Source organism: Gouania willdenowi, chromosome 6, assembly GCF_900634775.1.
Source record: "Gouania willdenowi chromosome 6, fGouWil2.1, whole genome shotgun sequence".
Taxonomy (NCBI): Eukaryota; Metazoa; Chordata; class Actinopteri; order Blenniiformes; family Gobiesocidae; genus Gouania; species Gouania willdenowi.
The window spans coordinates 10,464,043-10,482,506 of record NC_041049.1 but is presented as its reverse complement, the minus strand read 5'-3'; the positions used below and the strand labels follow the sequence as shown (position 1 = coordinate 10,482,506).

The 18,464-nt window shown below is 36.0% G+C and overlaps 1 protein-coding gene across 1 annotated transcript in view; it reads left to right on the top strand.

The window, feature by feature from the left end:
• Positions 1–18,464, top strand: part of col7a1l (collagen type VII alpha 1-like) — a 72,663-nt gene that overhangs the window by 40,685 nt on the left and 13,514 nt on the right. Inside the window, exons 39-80 of the mRNA XM_028450474.1 lie at positions 981–1,016; positions 1,107–1,151; positions 1,330–1,365; positions 1,534–1,578; positions 2,419–2,490; positions 2,630–2,662; positions 2,748–2,819; positions 2,910–2,969; positions 3,055–3,090; positions 3,540–3,620; positions 3,917–3,952; positions 4,202–4,246; positions 4,409–4,480; positions 5,988–6,023; positions 6,311–6,337; positions 6,520–6,558; positions 6,663–6,725; positions 6,877–6,915; positions 6,999–7,049; positions 7,128–7,160; positions 7,382–7,447; positions 7,650–7,694; positions 7,808–7,843; positions 7,921–7,947; positions 10,779–10,850; positions 10,950–11,012; positions 11,312–11,329; positions 11,421–11,447; positions 11,529–11,567; positions 11,651–11,686; positions 12,252–12,383; positions 12,597–12,695; positions 12,813–13,010; positions 13,168–13,272; positions 13,652–13,696; positions 13,887–13,961; positions 14,215–14,271; positions 14,618–14,668; positions 17,565–17,618; positions 17,694–17,747; positions 17,862–17,900; positions 18,001–18,456. Coding sequence (XP_028306275.1) covers positions 981–1,016; positions 1,107–1,151; positions 1,330–1,365; positions 1,534–1,578; positions 2,419–2,490; positions 2,630–2,662; positions 2,748–2,819; positions 2,910–2,969; positions 3,055–3,090; positions 3,540–3,620; positions 3,917–3,952; positions 4,202–4,246; positions 4,409–4,480; positions 5,988–6,023; positions 6,311–6,337; positions 6,520–6,558; positions 6,663–6,725; positions 6,877–6,915; positions 6,999–7,049; positions 7,128–7,160; positions 7,382–7,447; positions 7,650–7,694; positions 7,808–7,843; positions 7,921–7,947; positions 10,779–10,850; positions 10,950–11,012; positions 11,312–11,329; positions 11,421–11,447; positions 11,529–11,567; positions 11,651–11,686; positions 12,252–12,383; positions 12,597–12,695; positions 12,813–13,010; positions 13,168–13,272; positions 13,652–13,696; positions 13,887–13,961; positions 14,215–14,271; positions 14,618–14,668; positions 17,565–17,618; positions 17,694–17,747; positions 17,862–17,900; positions 18,001–18,456 — 2,751 coding nt within the window. The remainder of the gene's footprint in view (positions 1–980; positions 1,017–1,106; positions 1,152–1,329; positions 1,366–1,533; positions 1,579–2,418; positions 2,491–2,629; positions 2,663–2,747; positions 2,820–2,909; positions 2,970–3,054; positions 3,091–3,539; positions 3,621–3,916; positions 3,953–4,201; positions 4,247–4,408; positions 4,481–5,987; positions 6,024–6,310; positions 6,338–6,519; positions 6,559–6,662; positions 6,726–6,876; positions 6,916–6,998; positions 7,050–7,127; positions 7,161–7,381; positions 7,448–7,649; positions 7,695–7,807; positions 7,844–7,920; positions 7,948–10,778; positions 10,851–10,949; positions 11,013–11,311; positions 11,330–11,420; positions 11,448–11,528; positions 11,568–11,650; positions 11,687–12,251; positions 12,384–12,596; positions 12,696–12,812; positions 13,011–13,167; positions 13,273–13,651; positions 13,697–13,886; positions 13,962–14,214; positions 14,272–14,617; positions 14,669–17,564; positions 17,619–17,693; positions 17,748–17,861; positions 17,901–18,000; positions 18,457–18,464) is intronic.

Below are 18,464 nucleotides of genomic sequence, written 5' to 3'. Positions count from 1 at the left end.
ACGAATTCAATAACAGAAAACGGCAATAGAATAGAATAAAATTCTACTCATATTGAGTCTGCAATTCTCTATTTCAGTGTTTTTCAACCTTTTTTGAGTCAAAGTACATCTTTTCATTGAAAAAAATCTCATGGCAAAGCACCAACCGAGTTTTGTAGCCTCTATTAACAATATACAGTCATTCTTATTAAAGTGTCTTGAATAGGAATCAAATAAACATTTTATGATCTTTTATATTTCTTTTTTTTCTAATAAAAAGTGCAATCAACAATGTGTGTTTTAAATAGGAATCAAATGAACAACAACTAAAGAATCTATTTTTTACAATTATTTTTTAAAATAAAAAGTGTAATTGCAGCCATTCTTATCCAAGTGTCTTGAATACAAATATGAAACAAAACATTAAATATGATTGGAACCACAATTTAACTTTATTCTGTCAAATATTGTGCATCTGTGTTGTTAAACGTTAAGAGTGTTAGTTTTCAAAAAGGTTTTTTTAGATCAGTGGTTCTCAACTGGTCTCACCCTATGATCCAATTTTTCCACCGTCATTAAATAATCACGACCCACTTTCTTTTTTTTTTTTTTTGAAAAATCAACCAATCAAATTTAATCTTAATAATCCATAGAATCTTTTATTTTAAACATAAATCTATATATTTGCCTGTGCAACAAGCATTTCACAACAGGCCTGTAAAAAGAAAAGTTTATTTCAAAATAAAAGACAAGTCCAACCCAACCTGAGAGACTTTAAATATTTATTTATTTTTGACCAGCTGTCCACGACCCACCCAGTATAGGTCCGCGAGACACTTTTGGGTCCCAACCCACCAGTTGAAAATCACTGTTTTAGACCAATTAGGTGGAATAGAATAATTTCCCACGACACAGTGGTTGAAAAACCCTGCTCTTTTTAAGAGGCTGTGTTTGTTTTTTAGTTCCCCTCTATGCTTCACTATTACATCATTGTTTTACAGGGCAGTAGTGGCCTAATGGGACCAGTGGGCCCAAAGGTAACCAAGCATTATTCAATTTTAATCTCCCTTTGATGAGTTTGTTCAAGCAACATCTGGAGTCAAATAATTTAAAATTTGTCTTCAAAGGGTGAGCGTGGAGAGCAGGGCATCCAGGGACTCATCGGACTTCGGGTTTGCACTTCTTCATTGTTCACAGTTTAATAGCCAGCTATGGTTTCTCTGCATGTTATTATAAATCATTTGTAATGATATCAAAGCCCAGCTTGTTGAAATGAGGTTGGTTGCTGTGTTGGAATTCCTGATGATTGGTTTGAGAGTGAAGATTTGTTTTTTGTTTTTTTATCTGTAGGGAAAAAAGGGATACAAAGGCGAACAAGGAGAAAAGGTGATATAATTTAAATTCATTCTCTCTCCACTTAGATCATGATTTTTACTGAATGAGTGTTTTAAATAATTGCTTAAACAAAGTTAAATGCATGAATGACAATAATCACACATTGTGTTTGCAAAGAATATTTAGTTGGTTTAGTTAAAAAAAAAATCTATTTCTCAGGGAGACCAAGGGGTGATGGGACCAATCGGGCCACAGGGACCTACGGTAACTATGTCTGAAATTTAACAATATACCCAAATTATATGGTTAAATTTTTTTGTGATTACATTTCTGAAGTTATGCAAACCAAAATCTTTTAATATCTGTCAGTGAGTTATATATATTTTTCTTCATATGAATAGTGTTCTTTTGTTAGAAATGTCATGATTCAAACCAGACACAGAGTTTAAAATTTAAAACTTTGTATCAATTATTTCAAAATGGTTATTTTCTGATGTATTTAGTGAATGGTATATACTAATTTAGATGGGCCTGTTAGAGCCTGATATGTAACAACGACCCAATTTTTTTTTTTTTTTTTAAAGTAATAAAACCTGAAATGTAAAAACTGGTCAATAATGTAACAAAATAATGAGCCCAAAAGGTAAAAAACTTTTTGCTGCCATTAATTACATAATGGGGCAGGAAATTTTTTTTCCTCCTAATAGTTAATGATTTATGCATTTAAGGCTCAGCATCTTGTTACATTATTGACCAGTTGTAACATTTGGGATTTTATTACATTTTTTAAATAACAATTCAGGTCTTGTTACATTTCGGGCTCTAACAGGGGCGCTGCAGTGGTTTAATGCAAGGAACACAATCAGTGCATTATGGTTGGAAGTCATCTGAAGTGAGGTGTATATGATTATGTTAATACATGAACCTTCCCCTTGTGCTTTGACACTGCACTCAATAACGCTAACCAGTATTATTATCAAAAAAATCACAGATTATAACTTTCTTTTTGTCAAACACCCCACAAAAAACCCAAATAGTTTCTCATTGGATGTTTTTTTTAGAAGATTTAGGTACGATACATTTATATTTACCTTGAACTTTCAGGGGCTGACAGGACCCATTGGATTTAAAGGTGATGAGGGTCCAAGAGGAGTTCCTGGAGATCCTGCCAAGGGTGTAAGAAAGCCGCCTATCTCCCTTTAACCTTTCAAAATGCTCCTATTGTCACAAACCAAAGTTTTATTTAGTTTGTGCCTTGTGTTCCGTGTTTTGCATTTGGCCTTCTGTGAGCTTTGATTCAGCTTTCTTACATCAGATCCTTGGTCCAACTGGAAAAAAGGGAGCAAGGGTGAGTCACTATTAGTCTTTTTTCAATTAATTCATCTTTTTATGTCAGTGGTTGTTAAGTCAGTTTAATGTTTCCTATCTGTCAGGGAGACGTTGGCGCGGTTGGTCCGAAGGGTCTCCAGGGAATTAAGGGAGACCAAGGAATCAAAGGAGATAAGGTTAGTGAATTCCTGCTCACGATTTCCTGTTTTCGTAGTCAAACTTGATATCAACTGTAAAGTATCTTGATATAACTTTCGCATGCGCAGGGTAATCCTGGTTTTGGGATTCCAGGACAGCCAGGACCAAAGGGAGAAAATGGCGAGAGGGTGAATTTACTTACCTTATATGTCATCTTCTGATTTTGTAAATTAAAACTGATATAATTTTTAAATTTTTATTTTTATCACGTAGGGAAATGTTGGTTTATCTGGAAAACCTGGACCGAAAGTAAGTGAAATCTGCATGAGTGCTCTGTCGAGACAAATATTTACACATTAAATAAGATTGTCCAATAATGATGTGCATTCTCAGTTTAAACATCTTCCTTACTTTGCTTTTACAATACATATACAAATAAACATTAAACTTTTCCTTCTTAAAAACTATTCAAAATTTCCTAAATTGCTATTATTTATTGCCATTTTAAACGTTATCAACAACAGTGTTTTCAAAACCTACATAACTAACAATACTGAAGCCAACCACAATTTATTAAAGCATTTACATTCAGAATTTCTCACTCCTGTTGTGAAAGAATTGGGATGTTTGCATTTTTGTGTGTATTTTTTACAAACCATTGTGTAAAAATCTCCTCCAAAAGATTCCCTTCTAAGTCTATGGCACCCAATCTGCATTTTTAATTAATGCAGTCATTAATGGTTCAAGTCTTTATTCAGGGGAAGGACGGCTCTAAAGGAGACCACGGAAGTATCGGCTTACCTGGCACTCCTGGACAACCAGGAATAAGAGGTAAAGATGTAAGTAAATCCTGAGCGGGTTGAAATGAAGTTTAAAACACATTTTGGTTGATTCCACAGGGTTTTACTCTAATAACAAAATTAACCTTTAGCGCAGTTTGTAAATTATGGCATATCCAGAACATGAGTTTAGAGGTAGAAATATATGGCATTTGCTTGTATAATTTTATAGAGCTCAAAATGAAAAGATGATTTATTTGTTTTAAATCCAATATGTAGCTCTGTGTTTGTCAGTTTAGATAGTGACATGTCTGCTCTCTAACTATTGTTACACTCTATGTTGGCGGTGTGTAAAGGGTACACCGGGACCAAGAGGAGAACAGGGATTTAAGGTACCATTTTAGAACATTCTTCTTAAAGAGATTTCCACTGTTTTTACAAATGTGGCCTAAAACCTTGGAAATGTCCTAATTTGAAGATCTATGCCTAACAAAATGCATTATTTTGCACCATATTAGTTTTATTAACTTTTAAAAATGGGACTAGTTTACCGTGTGTTAAAACAGTTGAGGATCCCTTTAACACAGTTAGAGTTGTGTGCTTTTTTATTGAAGTGAATTACATTTTTTACTCTATTACAGGGGGATAAAGGACCAGCTGGAGAGCCTGGAGACAGAGGAATTAAGGTGTTTCTTTAAAGCACGCATAAGCTAAATAAAACATTTTCATGAGTTAATCATTTGATCATTTTTTAAAATGTATTAATTTTTAACATTGGGTCAGCAGTGAAGTTTATTCATAGCGCGGCTTGAAATTCAAAATTGTGGTGCTTTGTTATGGCTGGTCAGGGCCCACTGGGGTTACCAGGACGACCAGGAGACCCTGGGATGAAAGGCACTGCTGGAGATCCTGGTGTCTCCGTAAGTTTATCAACATTATTATTATTATTGTGTCTGTGATTTAACTAGACTGTTTTACATTTGGTGTACATCCACTGGATAACTAGCACCAGAAGTCTTGCAGCCAAGTGAAACAATAGCTACCTTCACACTGCAGGCAAATGCGACCCAAATCCAATCTTTTTGCCCATAAACGCCTGTATCCAATCTGTTATAGACAGCCTGAACAGCACAATTCCGTTTATTTTGCAATGTGACTGCAGTCTGGACGGCCGAGGCACTTTCTATGTCTTTACCAGTGTTGGGAACGTTACTTTAAAAAAGTAATTAGTTATAGTTACTCACTACTTGTTCCAAAAAGTAACTGAGTTAGTAACTGAATTACTTTATAATAAAAGTAACTCATTACCAAGGAAAGTAACTATTTGCGTTACTGTTAAAAAAAAAAAAAAAAAAAAGTTGCTATATGTCAATTCAGTTTTTTTAGATGCGATTACCCCGTTACTGAAAAAAAAAACAAAAAACGCCGTTATTTTAAACGCCGTTATTCCAAACACTGGTCATTACCATGCGAAAACGTCATAATTCTGAGTGTGGAAATAAACCTGGCTCTCTTCTTTTTCAGTCTCCTTAAAGTTATGTAGTGCTGACTTCTGTTGGAAAGAAAATTTCTAAGCGCAGGACATAGTCCTTCACTGGACGCCTCCAAATTGACTTCTTTAAACACCGTACGTGCCTGCTGGGTCCTGCGCATGCGGGTCACTTCAGGGTTGCATTCCATTCATATTCCAAACTGATTGAAGATGCATTTAATATGTAATATGAATGATCACACAAAAAACATCAGATTTTTTTAAAAAAAAATCTGAATTGTGCATTAAGACCTGTAGTGTGAACCTAGTGAATGACTTGACCTGCTATATGTTTGGGTCTGCCATGTCTACATGTTGTCCTTTCATGCATCCTTTGAGGACCCAGAACATATGATCACAAGTATTACATCCATCATTCTACAGACAAGGCTACTGATGAACATATGACATATACTAAGTCCAATAATTGAAAACCGCTAACAGTCACATCAGGCAGACTTTTCATCTCTATCATACCCCTCCATTCATGCTGTATTTGGAAGAGCATTGAATTACCCATGTAGGACAGAAGAGTCCCCAGTTTTGGTTCAATCAAGCCTCATTCCCCGAGATTGATGGTAAAAACAATTATAAAACCCCTTTTCTGTCCAGATGAGATTGACCATAAGGTCTATGCAGAAGTTCTGGGCTTTATTAAAAACTTCTCTGGCAATGGTTTAGCCAACGCAACTCCAGCAAATGAAAAAGTGCTCTCAGGGACTGAGGGTCGGTCAAGAGCTGACTTTGTGTGTCGAGGTGAAGACGATGGCGACTCTCTCGAATGCTTCTCCATATTTAAATGAAACAAATAGTCATGCTGCAGTTATTATAGCACACACAACTGAAATATTATATTTGAATAACTAGCTCGGTTTTTTTCTTTTTCTGCTTCAAAGGGCTCTGAAGGAAAAAAGGGCAACAAAGGAGAGCCGGTATGTTTTCATGCATTCTCTTATTATTGTCCCTGTTGTTTTTCTGGATGAACAACCCTGATTATTCTTCCATGCCACTCATCATTTTATTCTCTTACAAGCAGCTTATGACGTCATTCTTCTTTTGATATGATGAATAATTTAATTTTTTTTTTTGTTTGTTTTATTAGCCACAATCAGATATTTTTTCTTTTGTACTACAAATATGAACTGTGTTAAGCAGAGTGAAGCTTTGGGTTATAACAGTGTCTTTGTCTTCTTTTGAATGTGCTGCAACTGTTACAAAGGGAAAACCTGGACCTCCGGGAAAACAAGTAAAAAAATCTAGTCTATTATTATATTATATTATATTATATTATATTATATTATATTATATTATATTATATTATATTATATTATAGTCCATATAGAATGAAAAGAAGATATTGTTCATTAAATGTCCATGTCTCACATCTTTTTTTTCTTCTTTTAATTACATCACCTTTTGTGTTACTAGAATGTTGCTGATAACAACGTAATGACCAAAGTGTTGAAGGTAATTTAAAGGACGTCATGAAGCATTTTAGAATCAAAATGAGAATTCCTATACCTTCTTTTCCTTTCTTCCCATTTTTTAATTCTTCTCTTCCATTTCTATAGGGTGAGCCAGGGGAGCCTGGCCAGCCTGGTTTGAGAGGAGAAATGGGTCTACCAGGAACAAGAGTGAGTATTCTACTCAAGTGAAAATTTAGAGAATTACCTTAGAATCATCATAGAAAGTAAAGGTATTTTAGTAAATTAAGATACGCCTTTCTATAATTTCAATCCACACTGTTTGATTCACTGTTATACATTAATGTATGTACCTGACTAGGGTCCTGAGGGAAAACCTGGATTGCCAGCAACATCATTGGTAATAATTTTTTCCTTTGACTATCACAAGTGACCTTTTTTAATTCTTTAAATGTTCTGATTGGTAAATATTTTCATCTTCAGGGTTCAGGAAAAAATGGGATCGATGGTTTACCAGGAAGACCAGGAACAAAGGTAAAACAAACAAACACTGTTTATGCACCTGGTTTTAAAGGAGTTTGATCATATTCAAATGATTCCTTATGGTTGTAGGGGGGTCAGGGGCCTAAAGGAGAGCCAGGTACGGTAAGTATACCAATGTAAATTACTTTTCATTCATAAATCTCTAAAAATGTGTTTATGTGTGCACATCAGGAAGTCATTAAGTCATATAAAAACTACAATAGTAACTAGAAGTTGTAGGTTTGACATAACACATACTTCATGTGTGCATGTATTTGCAAAATGTGCTGCTTTGTCTTGCATTGATTGCATTAAATATTGTAAATGTTTGTGATTTTGCACAGAGAGGAGAAAAAGGAGACCAAGGTCGAGTCGGCATTGCTGGAATACCTGGTTTACCAGGAACCCCTGTGAGTATCTGCTTTATTATTCTACACTGGATAAAACCTTCATCATTTATTCTTTATGGGGACATTCACTGAGGATTTTGATCAAAAATTAAAGCAATGCCAATATAATTAAGTCAGGTGTTCTTTGTGTTATGATGACCAATTTAATAAATATGTGCTAGGGTCGGACATGGCTCCTCTAATCTTTGTTTGCTTTGTACAGGGAAGGCCAGGCATCGATGGGAAAAGGGGCTTACCAGGAAAAAATGTGAGGAGCATTTTCATTCCACATTAACACAGTTACTGTGATACTTAAAGTCTGCATTTGATTCACAGTTCAGGTTATTTGTAATTGTTATAATTACATGTCTTTTTTCATAGGGAGATAGAGGACTGAAAGGAGATGATGGCAACAAGGTCCTCAGTTTTCATTTTGCTGTTAGACATTATATATGATATTCTGAGTGTGTTAACTTACTTGTTCCTTATTTCAGGGTAACAAGGGAGATGCTGGTGTGAATGTAAGTGGCTTTTCATTTAATTGGATTATAAGCATCTGTTCATTCTTGTCATTCATAAATGAAGTGACGTGACATGGCAAAATCTTTGTCAACCCATTGTGAATGATATTTTCTTGCCTCTGACTCAATATCAAACCAGTCTCTAGTCACTTCATGTCAAACTAAAAAAATCTGTAATGGTATTTAAAAAATAAAGAAAAACATTTTCAATGTGCAACATGACTGAAAACCACTGAGCAGGTGTCATATTATTGTAATAATATATACAGTATATAGAATGTGCTTTTTAATAATAACAGGTGACTTGAATATTCATGTAGACAATAACATGGACAATACGGCCAAAGAACTATATGCTTTAATGGACATTTTTGGTCTTATACAACATGTGACTGGTCCGACACACACTCAAGGTCACACTTTGGATCTGATTATCTCTAAAGGTGTTGATATCTCTGCTGTTGATGTAAGAGACTTCGCTCGATCTGATCATTTCTGTGTATTTTTTTACTTGAAGACTGTAACATCTGTTTCCCCGACTTCTGTGTGTTTGAAGAAAAGGGCGCGTACATAAATAACAACATGTGCACAGTTTATGAAAGCCATAGCGAAGACACCAAACTTGAGTGCTGAGACAGTTGAAAATCTTTTGGATTAATTTAATACAAAAGTCTGTCATGTCATAGATGTGGTGGCTCCAATCACACCTAAGAGAAAACTAAACACACAGAAAACACCTTGGAGGAGGACTGAGATAATGCAGAATTTGAAATCTGACTGTAGAAGAGCTGAGTGTAAATGGAGATCAACAAAACTCCAAATTAATCTAGAACTGTATAAAATAAGTCTACTTAAATTCAATGATGGCTTGTTCAAAGCGAGGCAGCAATACTTTTCTGAAATTATTGCTAAAAATGTCAACAACTCTCGCACATTGTTTTCTGTAATTGAAAAGCTCACAACCCCCCCAGATCAGATAGCCCCTGAATTATTGTCAACTGGAAAATGCAAAGAATTTGCTGTATATTTCAATGAAAAAATACAATAATTAAGATCAAACATCAGAACAAATAAGCAAAATAACAAAAAGCCTGAACAGCTTCAACCACTGAGGGATGAGTCAACTACAATGTTAGAGTTTATTACAGTGAACCCAAAAACAAAAAAGGAGACTGTTCAGCAGCTGAATCCATCAACGTGTTGCCTTGACACAATACCCTCAAACGTCTTTAAAACTGTTGTAAACTCAGTTGTCACTGAGTTGTGTCAGATAATTAACTGCTCATTCCAATCAGGCACCGTACCAAAAATCCCTGAAAGTAGCTGCTGTGAAACCTCTGTTAAAAAAGAGAACACTGGATGCCTCTATACTGGCTAACTATAGACCAATCAGCAACCTTCCATTCATAGCCAAGAAGGTGGTCTTCAACTGAGTCAATTCTTAACATTCAACAAAATGTTTGATAAATTTCAGTCACACTTTCGTTCTCATCACAGCACAGAAACTGCTCTGATCAAAGTGATCAATGACATAAGGTTAAACACTGATTCAGGAAAATTATCTGTTCTCATTCTATTGGTTCTAAGTGCTGCATTTGACACTGTAGATCATACAATTTTGTTGCACAGATTGCAAACATGGGTTGGACTAAACGGAAAAGTAATGCAACGGTTTAAGTCCTACTTGGAGGAGCAAAGTTATTTTGTAAGAATTGGAAGCTTGACAGATTACCAATGTCCCATAGGGTTCCTCAGGGCTCTGTTCTTGGACCCCTTCTGTTTAGTCTTTATATGCTTCCTTTCGGACAATTTTTGCAAAATTGTAAGGTTGATTATCAGAGCTACGCAGATGACACACAACTATATCTATCACTGAACCCAGATGACTATGGTCCCATTGAGGTGTTGTGTGACTGCTTAGAAAAAGTAAACACTTGGATGAGTGAAAAATTCCTTCAACTACATCATGACAAGATGGAGGTGATTGTCTTTGGTAACAAGGAAAAGAGGACTGCTGTCAGCGAGTATCTTGAGTCTCGATCTTTAAAAGCTAAAGACCAAGTCAAAAACCTTGGTGTTCTGATTGACTCAGATCTGACATTCAGCAGTCAGATCAAATCTATCACAAAAACAGCTTCTACCACCTAAAGAACATCTGCAGAGTGAAAGGTTTAATGACTCAGAAAGATCTGGAAAAACTGGTCCATGCTTTTATCTCCAGCAGACTGGACTATTGTAATGGTCTTCTGACAGGAATCCCCCAAAAGCTTGAAACAGCTACAGCTGAACAAAGAGGTCAGAACACATTAATCAAGTTTAAAGTCTTTACACTGGCTCCCAGTCAGCCTCAGAATATACTTTAAAGTTCTGCTGCTGGTTATAAATCTGTGAATGGGTTTGGTCCAGAATACATCAGTGAGATGTTAGTCAGGTATGAATCCAGCAGGTCTCTCAGATCTATGGACACAGGTCAGATAGTGAAGCCCAGAGTTCACAGTAAACATGGTGATGCTGCATTTAGTTGTTATGCTGCAAAGAAGTGGAACAAACTGCCAGTAGAGCTGAAGTCAGCATCTAATCTGAACATTTTTAAAACCAGGGTTAAAGACATTTTTTCTCGACTGCGTATGATTTTGCTGATTTTTTTTTTTTTTAATTTGTGCCGATTTTAATGTTCTTACAGATTTTAAGCTGTTCAATGTTTTCTGTTTCACTTTTTGATCATGTAAAGCACAATGAGTTGCCTTGTGTATGAAATGTGCTATACAGAAAAAAAAAAATTGCCTTGCCTAACAAAACCGTTTGAATTCACTGCCATGTGTGTTTAACAGGGTAAGAACGGTAATAACGGAGAACCAGGACCTCCAGGTCTACCGGGCAAACAAGTGCTTGTCACTCCAGAGGTGAAAATTAAGAGAAGCTTAGTTGTGTTTTTTTGCTTCTTGATGATGAATTAGAAAATAGTTCAAACAAGACACTTTCATTTAATTTTACATTCTCAGGGCGCCACTCTCGATGAAATCCAACAAGCATTTCCTATTCCAATGGGCCCTCCAGGAGCTACTGTGAGATTTTCTCTTGTTTTTTTTGTTTTTTTCTTCATTTACTTGCAGTATGTACATGCAAAAGCACATCTTTGTATTTTCGTAGCTGCTGAATAAATGCCCTTTCATCAAGATTTGACATAATGTAAATCCTACTGTAAATGCATGAAACCTGATCCTTTATGCACATGCATAATACGTTTCTAATGGATGCACAACTCAAAACAACGCTGTTTTCTGCAAACAAATAGTGCGAGCTTAAAGTCATGCATGGTAGATGCATGTTCCAATGCTTTGCTCCTCTTTTTCTGTGTGTTTAGGGTGCTCCAGGAATGAAGGTAAGATACTATTGATCTCTGTGCCTATGCTGAGTGCTCAAAAACATCTCATATACAGATTGACTTAGTAGTACATTTCTCTTTTTTGCAGGGGGAAAAAGGGGAGAAAGGACACAAGGTAGTGCTGATTGCTGGTGGAGTTCATAAACGTAATAATAATAAAAACACTTTCAGAGCATTCACTTTTTTGTGTCTGCAGGGAGATGCTGGAGGTCCTGGGAAATCTCTGGAAATGAAGGTTGATGACTGGATTCTTTGGGACATGTTGGATTTAGATATTGTTTGTGTTTCTCTAATTACCATGTGTTGTCTCTGTTTTAGGACATTGAAGCACTGTTTGAAGCGTATGGGATTAGGGTGAGTTTAAGTCCTTATGATTCAGTTTAAAGAGAAACTAAACCTTGAGGTTTTTGCTGATGTGCATCGAGGCTGGAAATTCATAAATGGCCTTGATTATGGGCGGGGCTCCTGGAGCAGTTAAGACATGCCCAGTCTATACTATAAAATTTTCAATCCATGCTATGCTAACTGTACTTACTCAATACATACTCTATTCACAATTCTCTCAATCCAGCCTACTCACTACAAAGTTGTTGACAGGCTAGTTTTTATGGGAGGGGCGGAGCCAACAGTGCTGGTTTTGTGACATAAGAAGCTACTAAAATGTCGCAAACCACCATTTTCAGCCAAAACAAAATTCAATTGTAATCGTTGGATTTAAACCCATAGTGGGCAGTCACTTCAACATTTTCTACAAAAAAAAACACAAATTGAAATAGACTAAAATGTTAAGACTTTGACAAGAATCAATCAACACCACTACTTCATACCCATTTACATGGTTTTTGGGTTTAGGTATTCTTAATGATTTACTAAATGTATGTCCCAGTTGTACAGTTTGACCCTTGGTGTATTATTTCAGCTACCGCTGCTAAAGGCTCTGATCGACAGGATGCTACAGGAAGGAATAGAGGAGCTACTTCATGTTCTCAGCACATCCAAGAAAATAACAGAAGAAGAAGAAACACAGACCAACGTTATATCTACACACAAAGTAAGAAAATACAGGGAAAAGGGTTGGGATTACATTTTTGTGCTTGAAGGTTGTGATTTCAAAACTAGTGATAATGTCTGGATAACCCCCCCAAAAAAACAACAGTTTTTACATTTCTCAGATTTGCATTTAGTAATTTCTTTAATTGAATGGGTCATATTTTGAACCAAAGGGGGATTGGGAAACAATTTTGTACATGTTTTATTTCAACAGACTTTGGTTAAGTTTGACTTCCCAAGCCAATCACTGCCAGAGATGGAAACCATTGAGGACCCTGTCTTCAATGAACAGCTTTCTGATTCACTGTTAGTTGTAAGTCACAACATTAGAAAGTCATTTATCTATTAATGCCTGGATGTGATTCATCCTCATGAACCAATACCGGTCTCAAACTGAACTTTTTTTCTAATTTTGTTTTTCAAAATAAAGGATACTGTAAATGTAAGTGAAGAAAGTCCTAAACTGTGGAATGGTACCATGAGTAACGGACAACCTGAACTCAACATAACTGAGTCAAATGGATCCACAGTAAACAGGACAAATGACAGACATCATGACGAAGTGTCTCCACTTCAGATTAATCTGACGGCAGCAAATTTCACTTTTAATCATTCATCAACCAAAGAGGTAAGAATGATAAGGAATATATTAACTTTGGGCCTGTTTTTACTGAAATGATGTATAATTTTCGATGTTATTTTCCTTCTGATTTTTTAATTATTCTTCGGATAAAAACGTGCACAGTAACATTCATAAAAACTAAGAATATGAATTTTTTTGTCAGATGCTTTCAGGGTTACCAGACACTGGGATGGAGGCAGTTGTCCTCACACAGGAGGAAACACTGAAGGATTCAACATCAAAAAAGAAAAACAGGGAACGTGGCAAAGTAAAACAACCTTATCTTAGATTTCATTCCTTAAAAAATTACATTGCATCCAGTATCTTCAAAATAGCCAAAAATATCTGCAACTTGTTGTTTCCACCTACTTATAGCTTAACTTTAGCAAGATATTGTCATTTTACTGTTTTGTTTTGTTTTTATATCTTCAAACCAGCAACCGAAACATGCCAAACCTTCCCATGCTTTAATCTGAATACAAATAGATGATAAAGCTTGTTAACACTGAGTGCATTCATTATCTTGACTTTAATGGTGCTTTTAATTTGTAATAACATTTACTACTTATCTCCCTAAACATTTTTTTTTACATAATTGACTTTAGTAAAAACCTCTTTCTCTTTCTGACTGTGAACTTCTTAAAAAGGGCAAAGGAAATAAAGGACGACCAAAGAGGCAGAGACAACGTCTGGTAAATGTCCATTTAGAGCTACTTTTGCACACAATATTAAGCTAACAAGATGACCAACAAGCATCCATTTGTCACTTTCCTTTGCTTTTTATTAACCTGTTTAAAAAACTTTATGATTGCTTGCTTTTGTCTAATACACAGATAAATTCTAGTTCTGCTGTAATAAATAATCTTTTTTTATTGTCTTCAGACTGGTGACAAAGATAAGCAGGAGGAAGAGGAAGAAGACTTTGATAATGATGAAGAATATGATTATGAAATTCAGGTAGACACTCAATGTCTGATGATTGATGTGATGTTGTAAAAGTGATATGAAAAAGAATCTGGTGACGCGTTACCAAGCGTCTTCTTGTTTCCAAAATTGACAACGTCTTCTGTATAAAGTTGGTTAAAGACACACCCACGACCTCAAACTATTAGGAAATGAATGACTTTAGCATTACATCTACACCTCAGCATCCTTTAAGTTTTAAGCTTTGAAGGTTTTAATGAGACACTGGCATTTTTTAACCATACAGGAAGAGCTTTCCCCAGATGATCGCCTCATTTCCAAAGAAAAGAAAGAAAGCATTGAGGTAAATGTATTATTAAGTTTTTCCAACAGATTTTTTTTCTATAGACACTTACAGCAAAGTGGCGATGAAGTTATATTTTGTGTAGCAATTGTGGCTGTTCTGATGATTTAATAAGAAGAAGGTAGAGAGAAACCCTCCAGTATTTAGGTCCCGTCTCTGACTTGCTTATTTCTTGTATGTAACCTTGACCACCGCTCACTAACTGGAGAAGATATCACTGAGATAATCTGATATTCTTAATGCTTTTTGGAAGTACAACTGGCTCCTCTTTTTTAAAATGTATTTTACTGATGAAGAGATGCTCCCACTGTTAAATGTGTGGCTTGGTGTTTTTCTTTGTGTTCAGGATGAAGTGTCTCTGCCTGTTCCTCCTACCATTGCAGAAGAGGCAGATCAGGTTGGTTTGTCTGCTTTCTTGAATGTTTCCAAAGTTTCTTGCATGACTTGGTTTGCAATGTTCACTTGTGATGTGATGCACAAGTGCTCAAACACCACTCAACCATGATTAAAGTTAGTGGTTTTTGTTAAGCTGGTGTAATAGCTTGCCTTTGCTGTCATTACACTGAATAATGTAGTTTTAAATGGCTAATTACCACAACAAGCAAATGAGGCATTGTGAACAAGTAGATGGCAATGCTGCCTGTCATTATGAAGCTTCAAGGTTCTCCACTGGAGTTTGCATGTGCTCCTGTATCATGCGTAACTGTTCCTCTTAAGTGGGATCTGTCAGAGAAACTTGGAGAACCACTGCTTCATGTGAGAGTCTCTTAAGCTCTTTGCATCACATGGAAAAAACTTTTTCTTTTCTGCATCTGATAAAAGTTTCACCAGTGCAAAGCAGTGTTTGTTTAACGCAAATTGAATGACACGATATCGCAGGAAATGTTTTTACCAAAGCATGAGACAAAAGTGCATCTTTGAGCAGCATGTGAGATGTAAACAGCATGCTTATGGCATGGCGCATCTTAAGCTTGCCTGAATGGGAATGATTTTAACCATTAGTCCGACTGATAATGAAGAGAATTTACAAGAATAAATTATTTACTAGTTATTTTTTAATACTTTTCTTTCTCTCTCTATCTCACCTCTTCAAACAGGAAACCTAATAACTCCCAGGAGAGAGAGACGTTAGCGCCCTAACACCAAGTGTTGGAGGACTTTGTTCCAACACGAACAATGACACTCAATCAGACTATAAAAAGCACATCAAGTTTTGTTTAGTTTTTACACTTTTTTAATCACAATTTCCAAAAAATAATGCCAACTTACAGTTAATAGGTGTCCTAATGTGGAGGGACAAACAAATCTGATGCTGCTATAGTCTTCTAATTTACGACCACTCATTAAAGATAATTGTGTTCCCATCTGAGTGGTGATGTGAAAATATTTGATTAGGCTCATTCTTTGACCGAGGGGTTGTTTGACTCTAAAAAAGCTGAGATAAACTCTTCATTAAACCTGTATAAGGTGGAGACATGGCCCTTAGTGAGAGAATTCAAGTGTAAAGGTGCATGAGAAGCATTTGTCAACCGTGCACGATAAAAAACAACACAATCTGTTAAGATAGGAAACCGAGAAGTGTGTCTGCCATATGAACCATCCTTTTATTTTGAAATGTAATTTCTTTGTTCAATCCGTACAGTTCATCACTTCAACTAAAAATGTAAAAACAAGAAAAACTAGTCATAGCCTAAGATAAATGGAACCACTGATTAATTGTCATATTTGATAAATTGGGTTTATAACACATTGAGCAACCCTTGAGAAATTCTAAAATCTTTTGCACACAAATAAAAGAAAGGTGCTGCGTTTGGTGTCCCAAAATGAACAATGTACAAACCACAAATTATCTCTGAAGCAGGTTTATGCTCTCATCCATTCCCCTAATTCATTGATTCTACATATCATTGAGGTAGAAGATCAGTCTGTGCAACAGGGAGGACATTCTCTGATGACATTTCCAAAGTTGAATTAATTGAAAATCAGTTAATGGATTATATCTTAAACGAATCTTCCACTATTTTTACAAGTTTGGCCTAAAAGCTTTCAAATGTATCTATTAGAAGATGTGTTGTTTTTTAAAAATGGGACAACTTTACAGTTTAAGAGCCTGTGTTCCACCATCTTGAAATCACGTGATTGATGATGTCAGATGGCCCCACTGCCTGTGAACATCCCATAGTTTTCTACTGGAGTGAAGCATTCATTCTGCTTTTTAGAAGACACAAACTCTGAGGATAGAAGTCCTTTCAGGTGGGAGTTCTTTAAGTCAGTGATTTACTCGCTGACTTCAACCACCAGTGTGTCAGCTGCGCATTGTTTAAGGTGGAGTAAAGGCCACCGAGGAGAGCTCTCCTTCTCTGCTTCATTGTCTACTACAAAACCGTAGAGTTGGAACTGTTGGCCCCTGTGGTCTCAGGATTTCTTCGGGTCACAACGGTTTTTGTTCTCTTTCAGCAAAACTAAAGACGGCTACAACAACATCTTTAACTTTTCCTGTTTTTTTTAGTACAACCAAAAGCAGCACAAGTTGTTATTTTGACCAAAAAGCTGCTAAATGATATAAAAAGCAGGCTGAATGCTTCAATCCAATAGAAAACAATGGCATGTTTAAAGGCAGTGGGGCCATCTGACATCATATATCATGTGATTTCAAGATGGCGGAACACAGGCTCTAAAACTGTGAAGTAGTCCCATTTTTAAAAGGCACTTAAAATTATATGATGCACAATGATGTGTTTTGTTATGCATATATCTTCTAATAAGTAAGGTTTTAGGCCAAACTTGTAAAAACAGTATTGGATTGCTTTAATATTCACCCATTGTCTCCATAATATTTCCCCTAATGTCCAGAACGTGATCAGTTTATTTGTTAAAAGCATCCGTGTAGTCTGTTGATGTTTAGAGATTTTAATTTATTTATTTCACATACTGATCTGTGATTACTTCAGCTGTCTTTCTACTAGCACACAATTCAACATGTATTACAGTATTATTTATTGAATGCTCATTTCATTTATTTTTTATTTTTTAATCAAAACACCTGATACTTTCACAAATGTAAACAAACACTCTTTTCACTGGGGAAGTTTTTGTCATTGTTTGTCCTCCTTGAGCATGTACACCTCAGTAAAAATGTTTTATCAAAGCAAACCTGTGTCTTTTTTTCACATTTACACTTCCACTCATTCCATTCGTACACATTACCAAAGCCATAGATTTTCACCAAGGATGATTTGGAAAATGAGGAAAATATTTTTATACTTAATAATAAGTTATGCGGTAATTGGCAGAATCCTCAAAGGCAGTCAAGGGTGAAAAGAGATTCTCTTTGGCCTGATTCATTGGTAAGTATCACCTGAATTCATAAAAGGACCAATAATTTAATAATTTACTTGATAGTAATCAGGTTTGTATTTCAGGCCTTAATGCCAGGAGCACCAGGTGGACGAAATCGTTTTAAGGAAACACGTGAAGTAATTATCTAAAAAATTAAATAATCAGTTTGTGACTCAATTCAAATGAAATGTGAACTTGCCAAATTCATAATTACTGTGGTGCAAAAACTTTTCCCTCTTTTGTGATTCCAGTATTTCTCACCTGGAGCACAAGGTTACCACAGCAGGGATGTAAGTTTGAAATCTTGTTACTGTCTATTTATTCAAATCAGGTTGGTACAACCTTTGAATCTATCTGATTCTATTTGTACACAAATGACTTCTCTTACAGATAAAACAAGAAAATCCTGAACCTAGAACAGATTCTAGAAGAACGAGGCAAGAAACAAGAGAAAATGGGAGATCCAGTGATACAGAAAAGGACATTTATGCACTGATGAGGGGGAGAGGAGATGAAGAACTGGTGGGAGAGTTAGACTTAGAACAAAACAAAGAAGAAGAAGTACTGGACGAGTATACAGAAATGGATTTGGATTCAGTTTATGAAGAAGAAGAAAGGAGTGGAGACTTTGACCTGGAGACGGAGGAAGACGTAGACCGGGAGAGGGAGGAAGAAGAGATAAAGAGGATGAGAGAAGAGCTGGAGAAAGAGAGGGAGGAGGACATGGTGAGACAGAGGGAGGAATGGGAGAGGAGGAGGGAGGAGATGGAGCGGAGCCGAGGGGGCAGCTATGATGAAGAAGCTGGACAACCCTACCCGTATTCTCCAGAATACTTTTTATTAAAGGTGCAAGC